We start from the raw sequence: 15,244 nt of genomic DNA, 5'->3' as shown, positions 1-15,244 counted from the left end.
AGTTAAAATATTTTGCAGCATGACAAAATTAAGGAGATTAAATAGGGATTTGTAAATAAGCAAACTGTCAGCTGTAGATTTTCAATCTTATATGCTTACATTTTGTACAATCCCTATTTGTAGATTTTAAATTCTTAATTTGTAATCGTCATGTATGTTGGTTTTATTAATGCACAGCAATAAGCAAATAGGTGCCTAAAGTAAGTCTGTCTTCCTAAGCACGTGTAATATTTTACTAATTTAAAAATAGCTTTTTCATACAAAATAAGTTTGTCTAAAACATTGTTTTAAATAAAGCTTTGCATGTTTTAAAGTAATTATTTACCAAGCTAGGTGGCTTTGTGCTTAAGGTTTCTTTTAAATGCATTTAACATGCATACAAAGTTAACAGGCAGCTACTTACAAAAATGTAACAGGAATTATGTATTTATAACTACATAAATCAACTTTCAGTGAAAAGTAATAAACTTTTAAATAGATTATGGACATTTGTAGCATTTCTTGTTGTATTACATGTCTAGGATTTTGTGCAAAATACCCAGCCAGTTTTGCTGGAGGTTTGTGAAATAAGAATGTTAATAGTAATATGAAATGTTCTAAAACTGTGAAATCCTTTATTTTGCTTATTAATGTTTGAGTGGTCTTAATTTTGAAAAAGATGGTTTGGAGTGTTATTTCAAGATTAACTCTTCTTTTTAAGGTAGTTTTTGCCTGAATGTTCAAATACAGTTTTGACTTAATTCCTGTGTGATCCATATTATGAACCATTATCATGGTTTTGATATATATAATTTCCCAAAATGTTAGGTTCTTCCTATTCATTTTTCTTCTACTAATAATTGCATCTTGGTAATTATGAAAAATATTTAAATGAAAATGGGTCTAAATGTAGTTTACGAAAAACATTAATGTTAAATTGTGTGCCATTTTAAGGTGAAATACATTCACCTAGTAATACTAGTTGTATCATAAATCAAAATTTATGTTAATAACTCATAATACATATAAGAAAGTGTAACTTCCAAAAATGACTTTTTTTAAACATTTAATGCCCATTTAAATAGAAATAAACCAATAAAAGTTTAAATTATTGTTGCAATTTTCTTCTATATTTAAGGTTATTAAAAATGTTATATTAATTTTGAATCTTCTAACTTGAACAATTTGATAAAAAAAGGCAACACATTCAAACATTTAAGGTTTCTATCAACAGTATAGCTAACAGAACCTACTAACATATTGTGATTTGGGTTATCTTAAACTTTTGTATAAATACGTTTATATACCAATGGTACTCTAATCCAAATAATATTTTTATGGAACTGATGTGTTGTCCATGTATAATACATAAAGTTCAGTGATATCTGTAATTTCAGTTATTACAATATACATTACTTACTAATATTACTTAATTACTTGAATGTAGTATCAACTTGTGCTCAGAGAAGTAATTTGTAAATTATAGGTTCAATTCATGTATGATGAAAATTACATCGAAAAGAAATTATGATTCACTACCTAATCTCTACATATTATTTTTCAGTTAATGAATATTTTTTGACAACCTCAGATCACATTTAAGTTTTTTATTTTCATAATTTTTTACATGATTTTTTGATAACGTATTCTCCATTTGGTTTTTGTGATTAAGTTTCTGTCATTAGTATCAGCAAATTCTCTACTGAAGTATGCTAACAGACAAAATTTCAATCTTTTTTGTTAATTTCAGGTCATATTCTTTCACTTTACACATGGGGTGGGGCTATGTTTGTAAGTGGATCTCAAGACAAAACAATCAGATTTTGGGATCTTCGTACACAGGGCTGTGTCAACCTTGTTGTTGCCCCAGCAGCTTCTGGATGTGGACAAGGTGAGTGGTGAAGTTTATTGTAATAGAGGTACATATCATTGATGGTTGCTTTTTAACTGTATTCAACTGAATAAAAATAAATGTCAGTACGTCAGTAAAATTGTTAATTTTCCAGAGGATAGTGTCAAAGAGTTGTATAATCATGCTTTTGTATTGTGGATTATTTTTATTGCTTTTTCTTTGACAGCTGGCTGTTATTTTCTTTTAATATAAGCTATAATTCTAGAAGATTTTTAGCTTGTTAAAATTATATTGGGAAATTTAAAGAATTACAAGTCTCCTGGGCCAGAAGATATATCCCAGAGGATTTTAAAGGTGGTCAAGGATTAGATAAGCGAGCCACATGCTACAGTTTTTGTAAATTCTTATAATGAACAAGTACCAACAGATTAGAAGTTATTTAATGTCACTCCTATCTTCAAGAGAGGCAATAGAAGTTGTTCTACTAATTATAGGCGTATTAGTCTTAACATCACTTGTGGGCAAGTCTTGGAAAGTCATAAAGATACTTTGCAAAGTCATTCCACAAAGTGTAGTATTTTATTGGATAGTCAATATGGTTTTACTAAGGGAAAATCTTGCCTTACAAATTTTTTGATATGCTTTGAAAGTTTTAATGCACATGAAGACAAGGATAAATGTGTAGATTTGGTATATTTGTGTTTTCAGAAAGCATTTGACAAAGTGCTACATTAAAGGCTTGTAAAAAATTATTTGAGGATGTTACTGATTTACAGAAAGATTAAGATCATTTGGCAGACATGTTTTAATCATGTTAAATTCAAGATAATGCATGTGGGTTATCATACTTTGAATTATAAGCATAAATTGGATTGGAATATCTTCAACAGTATCATGAAAGAAAAGGGTCTAGCTGTAATGTTTGCTGTTACTTGTGGTAGGGTAAATTGAATTTTAGATTGTATTTACAGAAATATTGAATGTAAGTCTAAAGAGGTTGTAATTTCATTGGATAGATCACTGGTTTTGCCACATTTGGAGTATTGTGTTCAATCTTGGACTTCTTACTTTAGGAAAGACATTGGATTGTTGGAAAGGGTTACTAAATTGGTACCTGGGATGGAGGGGTTGTCATATGATGAGAGATTAAGATCCTTAAAATTGTTTTCTCTTGAAAATAAGAATTGAAGGGGATCTTATTGATGTGTTGAAGATTGTAAAAGGAATTGGTAATGTTGATGCATGAACATTTTCTGTGCTTAGCTCCAAGAAATATAGAACTAGGGGACACAAATATAGACTTAGGGCAAGGTAGAAGCTGTCTTCAGCTAAGACAGTTTTATTTTTCAAATGGGATGTTGTGGGGGCAGTAAATTTGAGTGAATTTAAAAGAAAACTTGAAAGATGAAAGCTGGATTTAAATTTCTTTTTTAATAGTTTTAATTTGGCTTAGAAGATGAGATGGACCAATAAGTCCCTTGTTGTCCTTAAACATTATGTTATGTTAAACTTTTACATGTCAATCCACAGAAATTTTTGTGTTAATAAGTAGACAACTAGTTGTTAATTGATAACTTTAGTACAAAAAACATTAAACTCCTATTATTTCCCTCCTACCTTTATTCAATGTTTTTTTCATTTGGAAAACTCAGTAACCAACTTGTTATATTTCAAGAATTTGGTCATTTCTCATAACTCCTTTTACTGCTCTTAAATTTTACCTTGTAAAGAATAATGTATTGAAGAATTTAAATTTCATATATCTTGATAGAAACTTAATCTAAACCCATTGTAAGACTGTTAAAGGATGTCAGTTTCCACCCTGTTCACTCAGGTGGGAGAGTTTTATATTGTCCATTTCATAAACACCACATACCTCTTTACTGCTAAGAGCTTTAACCTTATGCACAACTGCTGTATAATTTCCTATGCATACCATAAGCATTGAACAAATTCCCATCCCTACATGTATCCATGTGTATTACACCTATAACCTAATTGTCATAATATTGCAAGTTTCAACTAAAAGAAGAGTGACACAACTTCTGTGCTCAGTATTTCCTAGCATGTGATTACAGGCTCATTCTTTCCTCAGCACTACCAGTCTTCAAACATGCTTTTTTGTGTTTGTAGTCATCTTTTTTTCATCAGTGCTACATTGCTTTCATTCTTTCTTTTTTGTCTCATTCGTGTGATTGAAAGACAGTGTAAGCTTTAACACAAAATCTTGAGGTCCAGGTATGCTTTACTAAGGCAATTTATCCAACTGCCTCAGTAGTACGTGAAAGCTTCTTATTTGCTTGTGAAACTGATGATCATTTATTATTACTTTAGCTCATCTAATATTTCAGATCTTAGATCTCACTCTGTAGCAAAGTATTATCAATGTTGTAGATAACTTAAATTGTTGCAGAGTTGGAAATCTGTGACGTTCTATAGTATTACATCAAATATCCTGACAATGATCCCTCATCAAGATATTGGTTCCTTTCTTCTTACTTCTTCTCCATTTCATAACCCTCTTCTGCAAGTCATCTATTTTTACCTCACGTCTTTGCTGTATTTCTGCACTTTGCATCCTTGCTGTGGCTCTTCATCTCAATTACAATTCTTTTGATAAATCATTTGTTCTTTGTTTGACACTTTGGCTATTATTTTTCATCTATTGTTTATACTTTGACATTTGTTTATTTTATGAATTTCCTCAGTTGAAATGTTTTCCTTTTTGGGATTCACTTCCCTTTCTCTTATTTTCATGACCTTTATTTCACCTCTTTTCTTACAGTCTAGGTGTTTGGGGAGTTTTTGGCTTCTTGAAATCCAGGCTAAAGCTGCTTTCCAACAGTCTTCCCCCTTAGTGTGGATTCCTGTATGTGGTGAGGGGACCTCCCAAGAAAGGTTTTGTTCTTTCAGTTTACCTCCTCTGGTATCTAAACATCCACCCACATGTTTGCCATGCGTGGTGACCTGTAAAGTGGAGGAGAGGATCCTGGTGGTTGATGGGTCCAATGCTAACGCACTACTTTTGCTTTGAATTCCTGTAGATGGGCAGTCATGAGGTGGCTTCCCTTGGGTTATTTGGCTGGTCTACTTGAGGTAGGGTCAACCAAGTACGAGTGTTGGATGTTTTCAGCAGGTGTTGTGGACATTGTATCTGATGCTGGTGTTTGGGTATAGTGCTCGCGAAATCCTGGTGCTGCTGTAGTGTCCTTGTTTGGCATTGTAGTGCATCCCCTTGTAGGGATCCATGGTGGGTGGGGTTAATGAGCACAAAATTTACTTTTTTTTTATTATGGATCCTCCAAATAAAAAGTTAAATAAAATAGTGAAAAACAGTCCATAGGTAAACAACCATGTGTTGAAGATTCTGAGCAGCACTCTTTAATATCTGTAACACCTGTTGTATCTCATTTTCTTATATTGCACTCACTTTTAGGCAAACCTTTAGGGTAAATGTCTCCCATTTTCACACAGAAGGGACTAGAGGGGCTTGCTGGTTCTTCAAGGTCAGTAAAGAAGCTTCAATCTGGTGACATATTGGTGGGAACATCTACATTTCAACACAGTGAACTCCTCTTGCATTCAAAGGCAATTGGGGATATACCTATTGAGGTTACACCCAATACTACTTTGAATTCATCACAAGGAGTTATTGTTGAGAGAGATTTGAAGAACATCCCCAAGTCAGAAATTCTTGCTTGTTTCTCCACCCAAGGATGCCAACCAATGTCCTCATTCTGACATTTACATCACCACATCCACCTGCCACCATCAAGGCAGGCTATCTTAATTACAGGGTACGGCCATACATTCCAAAACCTCTGGAACAGTGGTTCTTAACCTTTTTTATCGTCTTATCCCTGAGGTATTACTGTGACCCCTATAATAATTTTTGTAATGGTGAACTTTGCACAAAGGTAGAATAAAACAAAACCATATAAAGATCCTAATTTATTGAAAATGTTACAAATAAATGACCTTGAGAAATGCTACAAGTGCTAAACAAATGCAAAATCCATGGAATTACTGAACATCATACAAAACTTACTTATTCACTGAGTGTGAGGGTTGATATAATGTATATATATAATGAGAAAATATACTAAATAGGATGGAAACTTTGATATTTAAATTTTAAGTTTGATGTATTAATATTATATAGTTAAAAAAATTAAGGCAATTCAAAACGTTGTAATATATGAAAGTTTTTACTCAAAATTAGACAGGTGGTTGTGTAACAAGCATCTCGATGTGGTTCAACTGCCGCACTTCAGCGTGTTTCTCATTGGTAGGCAGTTACAGACACTTGCCACAAAAACTACAAACTGCTCCGTGATTTCCCCAATATTTCCCTAGCCTTTTATGACCCCCTAGAAACTTCAAATGACCCCCAATATAAGAACCACTGCTCTGGGAAGTGCTGATATTGATGGGAGGGGTCGCTCCATAGAGCATATGATCTCTGATTACAACCTTTCTCTTTTCAGTAGCAGTTCTTCTACTTATTTTCATGCACCTAGTCAGTTCTTTACTGCTATTGATCTCTCAGTTTGCTCCCATTCTTTATTTGCGCCATCTATTTTCTGCTTCTCTTGCTGTTCTTCTGGTTGTTTTTAACTGGATCTGGCAAGAGAATGTTTTTCCTGATGCCTGGCATCAGGCTATTGTCCTGCCTTTCTCCAAGCCTGGGAAGGATCCCCAGATTCCTTCAAACTGTTGTCCAATTGCTTTGACAAGCTATCTCTGTTAGACCTTAGAGAGGATGGTTAATGCTCATCTTGTTTGGTTCTTTGAATCAAACAACCTCCTCTCGCCTACCCAGTGTGGGTTCCGACGACTGCTCCACCATGGACCACCTAATTCGACTTGAAACATCAACCAGAGAAACCTTTCAAACCTTGTATCAATATTCTTTGACAATGAGAAGGCTTATGATACAACATGGAGGTATGGCATTTTGCAATACCTCCATATATCTGAGTTATGTGGCTATTTGCCCATATTTATTAAAAATTTTTTAATTGACAGGAGATTCTGAGTTTGTGTGGGTTTGACACTTTACCATTCTTTTCTACAGGAACTTGGAGTCCCTCAGGACTGTGTTCTGAGTGTCACACTTTTCAGTATAAAAATTAATGCCATCACTGAACAACACCCTCTCACTGTTGCAAACGGGCTCTATGTCGACGACACTCACATCTCGTGTTAGTCGTCGAACATGAGGTATGTTGTGCAGCAGCTACAGAATGCCTTCAATTGTTTACTGAGGTGGACCACAGCAAACAGCTTTACCTTCTTTCTCTCTAAAACTGTTTGCATGCACTTTTGCCACCAACGGGGTGTTCGCCCTGATCTTGAAATTCGTATCGGTGAAGTTGTGGTGCCTATGGTCCCTGAGACAATGTTCTTGGGGCTTATCTTTGAATCTAAGATGACCTTTATACCACATATCAAGCAGCTACAGGTCAAATGTACAAGAGCACTGAACATCCTCTAGGTCCTCTCATCCACCACTTGGGTAGCAGATCAACGTTCTATGCTAAAGATATATTGTGCTCTTATTCGATCGTAACTTGATTGTGGATCACTGGCCTATGGCTCGGCCAGAATCTCGGCTTTAAAGATGCTGGACCCCATTCATCATCAAGGACTTCAGCACTGCACTTGGGCTTTCTGCACTTCCCCAGTTTAGAGCCTGTACATAGTCTCATGAACCTTCTTTGCACCTCCGTTGTTTGCAACTGTCTTTACTGTATGCTTCGAAACTTCATTCCTTACTAAAGCATCCCACCTGGGGATGTGTTTTCCATCCTTGGTGGGCCATGCTTTTTCAGACCAGATGGTCTGCCATTGCTCCTTTTGGCCTTCGTGTCCAGGCGCAGTTAGATGAATTGGGTCTGTTTTTGGATAACATTGCTGTATCCACTGATTAGCCCATCCCACCATGGCTTTTTATAGTCCCCATTTGTGACCTAAGTTTAAGTCATTTGAGAAAAGTAGACACTCCTAATTGGAAATACTGTCTACTATTTGTTGAACATCTTTCAAACCATCATTCCATTCTTATTTATACTGATGGTTCAAAATCAGGTGACTGTGTTGTCTCTGCCATGGTTTGTTGTGGTTCGGTGGTTGCGTGCAGAATCCCCTTTACAGCTTCTGTGTTCACTGCTGAACTGTATACCATTTATCTTGCCCTGGATCACATAGACACCAAGCAGTACTCGAACTGCATGATTTATACTGACTCTCTTAGTTCTCTACTGGCCCTGGAATTGCTTCACATTGGTTCACACCTTGTTCTCGCCAATATTCAAAACTCACTGGCCCATTTCTCTTTAACATCTACTTCTATCCAGTTTTTCTGGGAACGAGCTCGCCCACACTGCAGCTAAGTCTATCTGCTCTGGCACTATCACCGCTGTGCCTGTCCCATACATGGACTATGGTCCTGTATTCAAGGCTCAGCTCTGTGCCAGCTGGCAGTCAACTTGGAGTGAGCAATGCGAAAACAAGCTTTTCTAAATAAGACTTTATATTGGACTTTGGCCGTCTTGTTACCGTAAGGATCAGAAAGAGGAAGTTGTTCTGACTAGACTACCCATTGGTCACAGTGTTTTAAGTCATCATTTTCTTTTATCTGGAATTGATGCTCCAGTGTGTAGTTTGTGTAACACTCAGAATACAATAAGTCATATTTTACTTTCTTGTCATCATTATGATTCACAACGACGGCACCATTTTAAGCATGTTCTGTACCAAGGTTTGTCCATAACGTTAGACACTGTTATTGGTGATGGTGACACTGCCCACCTTGGTAATGTTTTTAGTTTTTTAAAGGCCATTAATCTTTTTTTTTGCCATTTAAGTTTTTTAATTTGTACTTTACACCTTTTTGATGTGGCTTCCTTTTAAAAATCATAGTTCATGTAGTTCAATTTGAAATTAGAAACTGACCATAACATTAAGTAACTCGAAACCAGGACTGGAAAGGCCAATATCGGGTGACTGATGGTGGTTTTTGTACTTACCTGTTAGTCTTCCTGTCAAATTATGATTATTACAGTCACGTTACAGAAACTCCTTTACAACTTGAATTACTGTAGTTTCTCTCTTGACGTTGACAAATTTTAAAATTTGTTTTGTTTTACCTTAATATTTTTTATGAATTTTACTGAATTTACTTTTACCTTTTAACCGGACATTTGGTGCAGATAGTCTAGCTGCTTTGTGCCATAAAACACTAAATCAACCAACCAACCAACCAACCTAATCTCACAAGATTTCTTGTGAATTGTGCTACTGTGTAATAACATTAATATGCAACAAAAGTCCTCCATCAATAGGACAAAAACACATCTCCTTGTGTACCAATTCACTGTTTGCTTACTTCTGTCTTTTCTTCTTTTTCAGTTCATTGTAATTTCAGATGTTTAAGGAACTTTTTTGCTATGAGCTATGAGCTCACAATTTCATGTAATATCTTCTACTACTCATGTAGGTGAATAACATCTTCACACAGGTTATGTAAAGAGTATGGTTTATGGAAGCACATTTACTGGGAATGACTTAACAGCTATTGCAAATCAGGTAGTGAGTTTTTTTATGCCGTTAGAACCTTCAGTTTCATTATTTTCAGGTTATATTTTGGGAACTTTCTGTTGAAGAGAAACCTTTAATTTTCTTTTTTTATCAGAACGTAATTTCACAGGTACGCACCATTCTTTCTCTTTTCACTGTGTCATATTATTTTCTTGTTCCTTACTTCTTAATCATCACTAATTTCATTTACCTTCTTCTTTACCAGTTACATTCCTGCAGCCTCAAGCTTTGCACTCACTGACTGTTTAATTCTTATATCCTCAATTTTAGTCATTCTAAATCCCCTTAATAATTCACATATTGAGAATTGCCTTTTCCTGTTTTTTGGGTGTTGATTTCACTAAAGTGTCCAACACTCTTGTCTCTGCCTTATCTTTTTTACTCTACTTTTTAACTCTCCTCTCTGTTCCTCACATCTAAGGCATTTCACCTTGTCCCAGAGAATTTTGTGAGAAATTCCTGTTCCCTTCAACTCTCCACTGTAGCCTGTTTCACTTCTAACAATTCTCTGCATACTAGACGCTTTGCTGCAGGGAATTTTTCAGTATGGATACTCTCCTGTTTCAGGATTTTTTCTCTCCCCTTGTATGAGATCTTTGCTCTAAAGTTTTGGAGATATTCCTGATATGATTCAATTGTAGGCTAAGGCCATCCATTGTCAATACTCAAGTTTTGTTCCTTGCTTCCTCGCTGCCCGAACCTTAACCCTCAATTTAATCTCTAGTTTTTTTGTTTTTTTAATTTTCAATTCCTGATTTTCCTCTTGTACATGGTATCAGATCATTCAGGTCATTGGTGATGATTAAGTCGAGTTCAGTCCTGTGGATGTCTGGCTATCCTGGTTTGAACTTTGTGGTCACACTTTTCTTTTCATGTAGGCTTTACTCTAGTCTGTATGCATAAACTTTCTGTCGAATTCTTTTCTTTACCTCTTCTCACCACTCATAATGTTTTCTTTTCCACCTTCCAGTCCCATCAATATACAATGTGTCACTCCCACTCAGTATCTTATTCAAGTGGGAGTGTTTTTTCAACTCATTTCTCAACTGTGCTCAGCATTTCCTGTCTATCTGCTAGCCATGGATTCACACATATCCTACTCATACTGAATGATAGGTTTTAGTGTTAGGAGAACATGGTTTTACAGGAACTGCTTATTCCTTTGGATTTTCATATATGCACCTCCTCCTCCATTGATCCTTATGTGAAATTTTGATCTCAGTGGTTCACCTGACTGCTTCTGTATTCAAGAACTTGTACTGGTGAATGAATTGATTCAATTTCACTGTCAGTGTTCTATTACCTACACCTAAATCAGACCCGTGCTCCTTCACCAATGCTTTCCTCTCTAGTTGGAGAGCATCTCTGAATGACAACTTCACAATAGGACTACTACTCTCTCCATATCAATGCATCTCTCCATCTGGTACTTTAGGTTTTGGTCTTGATTCAAACCTCTCTTTGTTGTGTCCTCTTGGTGGTATCTCTCTGGCTGGCTTAACCCTAGTTCACTCTTCCGTGCCATGAAACAATTTTATTCCCACTTCCCCTACCAATTATGCTCACTCTCTTTTGCTTCAAACTTGCATTACTGTTTCATTGTGGGATCTTGTCCATTCACTTTCACATTTAGCACTTGTCCAATTCATTGCCTGTTAAACTGGACTTTTGAATCTGATAGACATTTTCCTTGTTGTTTTTCTACCTTATCCATCTCATCCATAAGTGGCATGTCTTTTAACATTAGTTCATTTGTCATTACTTTCCTCCTGACTGTCCTACCATCAGTCATCTCTCTTCCTTTTACATGGCTAGTTGACAGTGGACAGCTGTCTCTATTATTGCTGGTTGTTGGGTGGCCTTGTTTGCAACATTTCACCATTCTTAATACAGCAACATGTCTTCTTTCCCAGTTCTCTTCAGCTTATTTTAGTTCTTCCTTGTATGTAAACCTACTCATCACTTACCATGTTCCCAAACCTGATTGTTGTCCTCTTACATACTTTTACCTGTGCCTCTCTTGAGCCATTGGCAACCTGCATCTTATACCATCTTTCTAATAAGACCTATGTGCTCATACTTCTTGCCTGTTGTTGCTTCATTTACATGTCATAAGGTTTCAGCTACTTCTTTTCTCGTATCACCCTTCCTTCTATTTCACATCTCTATGATCTGTCAGTCAGGTTTTTTATACCATGTTTGTACTTTTCTTACCTACTTATCTTCTGCCTATCAAATTTATGGTTCCTGTCTTTGAATCTATATTTCCTGGGATTCCTCTTTTTCAACAGACATATTTCCTTCTACCCTTACAAGTTTGGTCCATCAGTTTCTGTGTTTGGTCATCTCCTTATTGAGAATCACTACTCTCAAACTGTTCCTCATTTCTTTCTACCAGATTATCTCACCTCTTGGAGGTTATCACCTGCCTCTACTCACCATCCTACAGTCTAACCACTGTCAATACAAATGAACCTATTTCCTTTTTCTTATTACAGCATTTTAATTATAGATTCCTTACAAGTGGCTGGTGGTACCTCTCAGGATGTACTTACTTTTCAAAATTATGTATCTAGCAAGGATAATGAAAAATGCTCATTATGTAGTTCCAATAGATAATCATCTCTTTATACACCTTTCCATCTTTCCTCGCCACTTCCAGTACACCTAAGTATTCCTTGCCTTCTCAAAGAATGAAGGTTTAAGAGTGCAAAGCATAGAGGAAGTTAGTGCATAAGGAGGTGTATCACTCTGATATTGGCAGAAGGCTTTTGCTGCATAATAACATCATTATGCAGAATCATAATCCACAAGAAAGCTCACGATATTACGCTAAATGAAGCTGTCTGTGTGTGTATTATATCATACAACAATGTTTTAAGCAACAGAAAAGTTTTGCAAGCTATGAATTACAATTCTTTACAGTTATTGTTTATTAACAATATCAACATTTTGTTGACTAGAAATATCAACATGAGGCTTTTGATTCTATTAAGTTTTGTTTTACTGTTCTTCTGGAATTTTGTTGATTAATAAAACTTTAGAGAAAAACTGACTGTTAGTATTATTGTTGTACATGCACTAATTTTAATAATATATACAATATAAAAACAATTTAATCCTCTTTTCGTACAACTTTGTTTTTTTATATGTCTGAAACTAATTTTGAAGTTTGGATAACATGGAAGATTGTTACAAATACTTCATTTTAAAAAAATAAAATGTTGCATATGTTTTTGATATAGGAGTAGTTTGTAATGATTTATTTCATCGTAACAAAAAGAAATTAGTTAAAACCAAGCAGAACATGAAATTGCATTATGATATGATTCACTTGTAATCCAGCATAAGATGTTTCATTTGATATTTCTTCATTTTGGTAGTATTTCTTTTTGACATTTATAAAAACTTCTATAACTTGATTCACTGTCTTTAATTTGTTAACATTGTTAAGGTTCATAAACTATAATTAGATTGTAGAGTTTTGTAATCTTTGCTCAAATAATCATGATTGCTTTTGGGATTTTTTAGTACGTGTATGTTCTCTTAAGGTAGTACTTATTTATGAATTTAGCTTATCATAATTATGATCGAGTCTGTTTAGACTCAATGAAATATTAAATATTTCATCCCCTGTGAAAGAATATGCAAAAGAATAAATTGATCATCTAATATAATGCACATGTTGGAAGAATGTGATGTGACAGCTTTTTCATTTTACTCTGAAATTGGTGCATATAATAAAACATCTCATTTGTTTTGCACAGATAATTGGAGACATTGGAATTAAGTGACAGTTGTGAAACAGAGGAATAGTTTGTTCACTTTATTGTGATACAGTCATGAAAATAATCCAGTTCTGTAGTACAACAACAAACAAAAGTTTTTTATATGGTCAGTAATGTTTCATATGAATACTGTTTCTGTATTGTGTGTTCAAAGGTTTTCACAAACATACATACTATATGTACACCTACCAAGTATGGAAAAAATTATGTATAAACATTTTTCAACTACAAATCATATATTGGCCTATAAAATTAGACTTTTATTTCATTGCAGGAAGTCCAGTTGCTGCAGTCTGTGTGGATCCTTCAGGTCGACTACTTGTGTCAGGGCATGAAGATGCCAACTGCATGCTGTATGATATCAGAGGTGGACGGATAGTTCAGTGCTTTCAACCACATACATCTGATGTTAAAACTATCCGGTTTTCACCCAAAGCATTTTATCTTCTCACAGCCTCGTATGACCATAGAATTGCTTTGACTGACCTGCAAGGTAAGAACAGAATGATGCAAACAAAATATTATTCACAAATGTTACATTAGGTAAGACACTGGGAATATTGTAATATTATGGTTGTAACAGGATCTCTTGTTTAGTGTCATTTATTAATAATTTGAAATCATCAACATTTCTAACTCCATTTTTAAAAGTTGAACTTTCTGTTATCATTGACTATTAATATTGTACCCTACAGAACTGAATTTTAAGCTTGTAGTTTGTCAAAATTGTAACAAAAATAATTTAAAAGATATTAAGGAGGTGCTAGTACTGCCTGTATAGGGATGGTTCAGATTGTTCTCTGAAATGGTGTTTCAAATATCTCCTAAATAGGTCATCAGAGCTTTACAGCACTGTATAGTTTTTAGTTCATTTTATAACAATATCTATGTAATGACTGAGTCACAACTTTTGAGAATTCTGTTTTGTTTTGTTTTTATTATATGATATCTAAAAACCCAAAACAGTAATGTCAATCAATTTCACTGATGTGACTGGTTTCCAAATGGAGTATCTGCTTTTATAAGTGTTATTAATAACTAGTAGTAATTTTAAAAAATCAATTCTAGTTTAAGAGATGCTGGCATTGCCCTTTGAAATTAGCATTGTTAGAGAAATGTGGTGTTACTTGATCCATTTTGCCCTGAGCAAGTTAAAGTGCACATTGTGATGTTTTAGAGAGCCATTTTAAAAATTGTAGTAAATAAGTTGATTAGTAATTATGAAATTAGCATTAAATGTAGGTTATAATTCAAATTTTAATGTTACATATCTTTTAATTTCTCAATTTAAAATGGAATATAAAGAAACAAGTATTAAAAATAAATCTTTGTTTCACAACACAAACTCTCAGCTTATTGGTCAGCTCACATTTTATAACACCTACCTACCATGCAATGTGTACAGTAGCTAATGAATTAGAAACATGTATTTAAGATATGAACAAGTTAAATATAAAATAAGAACCTCTAACCTCTGATAATTTATAAAGGTAAAGTATTTTACAAAAAATTGGAGAAGTGAGGTTATGTAAAAAAGAAAGGGTGTACGTATTGTTTAAATGAATGGAAAATCATATAGACATGCATTTCATTACAAACAGTTTTGAAAACTGCAAAATTCCTACATATGATAGTATATATATATAATGTAAACTGATTTTGACACATGAAAGTATTCACATGTATTGGTGATATACAAGTATTAGTATTTATACATGTACATACAAGTGTATGAATACTAAAAGAAAACTGTACAAAAATATTTCAGTCAAAGAAAGCATTGTAAAACTGAAACATTGTCGTACATTATAGAACAACCAATTAAAAATTCTAAGATATTTGTTAAGTTAAAAAAAAGTTCAATTGTAAACAAAGGAAAATAGTAGACACTTATTTTGTACATATATATAAAGTCTTAACTTTTTTAAAGAGAATCCCTGTTGTGATACTCTAAAATGTTTCATACAGAGAATTTAATCACAGGGAGTGCATGTAGTGAGTACTTTATTTTCTTGGAGGCAAG

General features: G+C 34.3%; 1 protein-coding gene across 2 annotated transcripts in view; it reads left to right on the top strand.

Annotated features, from left to right (window-relative positions):
- Positions 1 to 15,244, top strand: part of LOC143224236 (WD repeat-containing protein 47-like) — an 87,482-nt gene that overhangs the window by 50,854 nt on the left and 21,384 nt on the right. For both annotated transcript variants that reach the window (XM_076452657.1, XM_076452663.1), the window contains exons 7-8: positions 1,730 to 1,870; positions 13,496 to 13,714. In XM_076452657.1, coding sequence (XP_076308772.1) covers positions 1,730 to 1,870; positions 13,496 to 13,714 — 360 coding nt within the window. The remainder of the gene's footprint in view (positions 1 to 1,729; positions 1,871 to 13,495; positions 13,715 to 15,244) is intronic.

Source organism: Tachypleus tridentatus, chromosome 1 (assembly GCF_004210375.1).
Source record: "Tachypleus tridentatus isolate NWPU-2018 chromosome 1, ASM421037v1, whole genome shotgun sequence".
NCBI lineage: Eukaryota > Metazoa > Arthropoda > Merostomata > Xiphosura > Limulidae > Tachypleus > Tachypleus tridentatus.
This window is presented reverse-complemented; position numbering and strand designations above follow the sequence as displayed.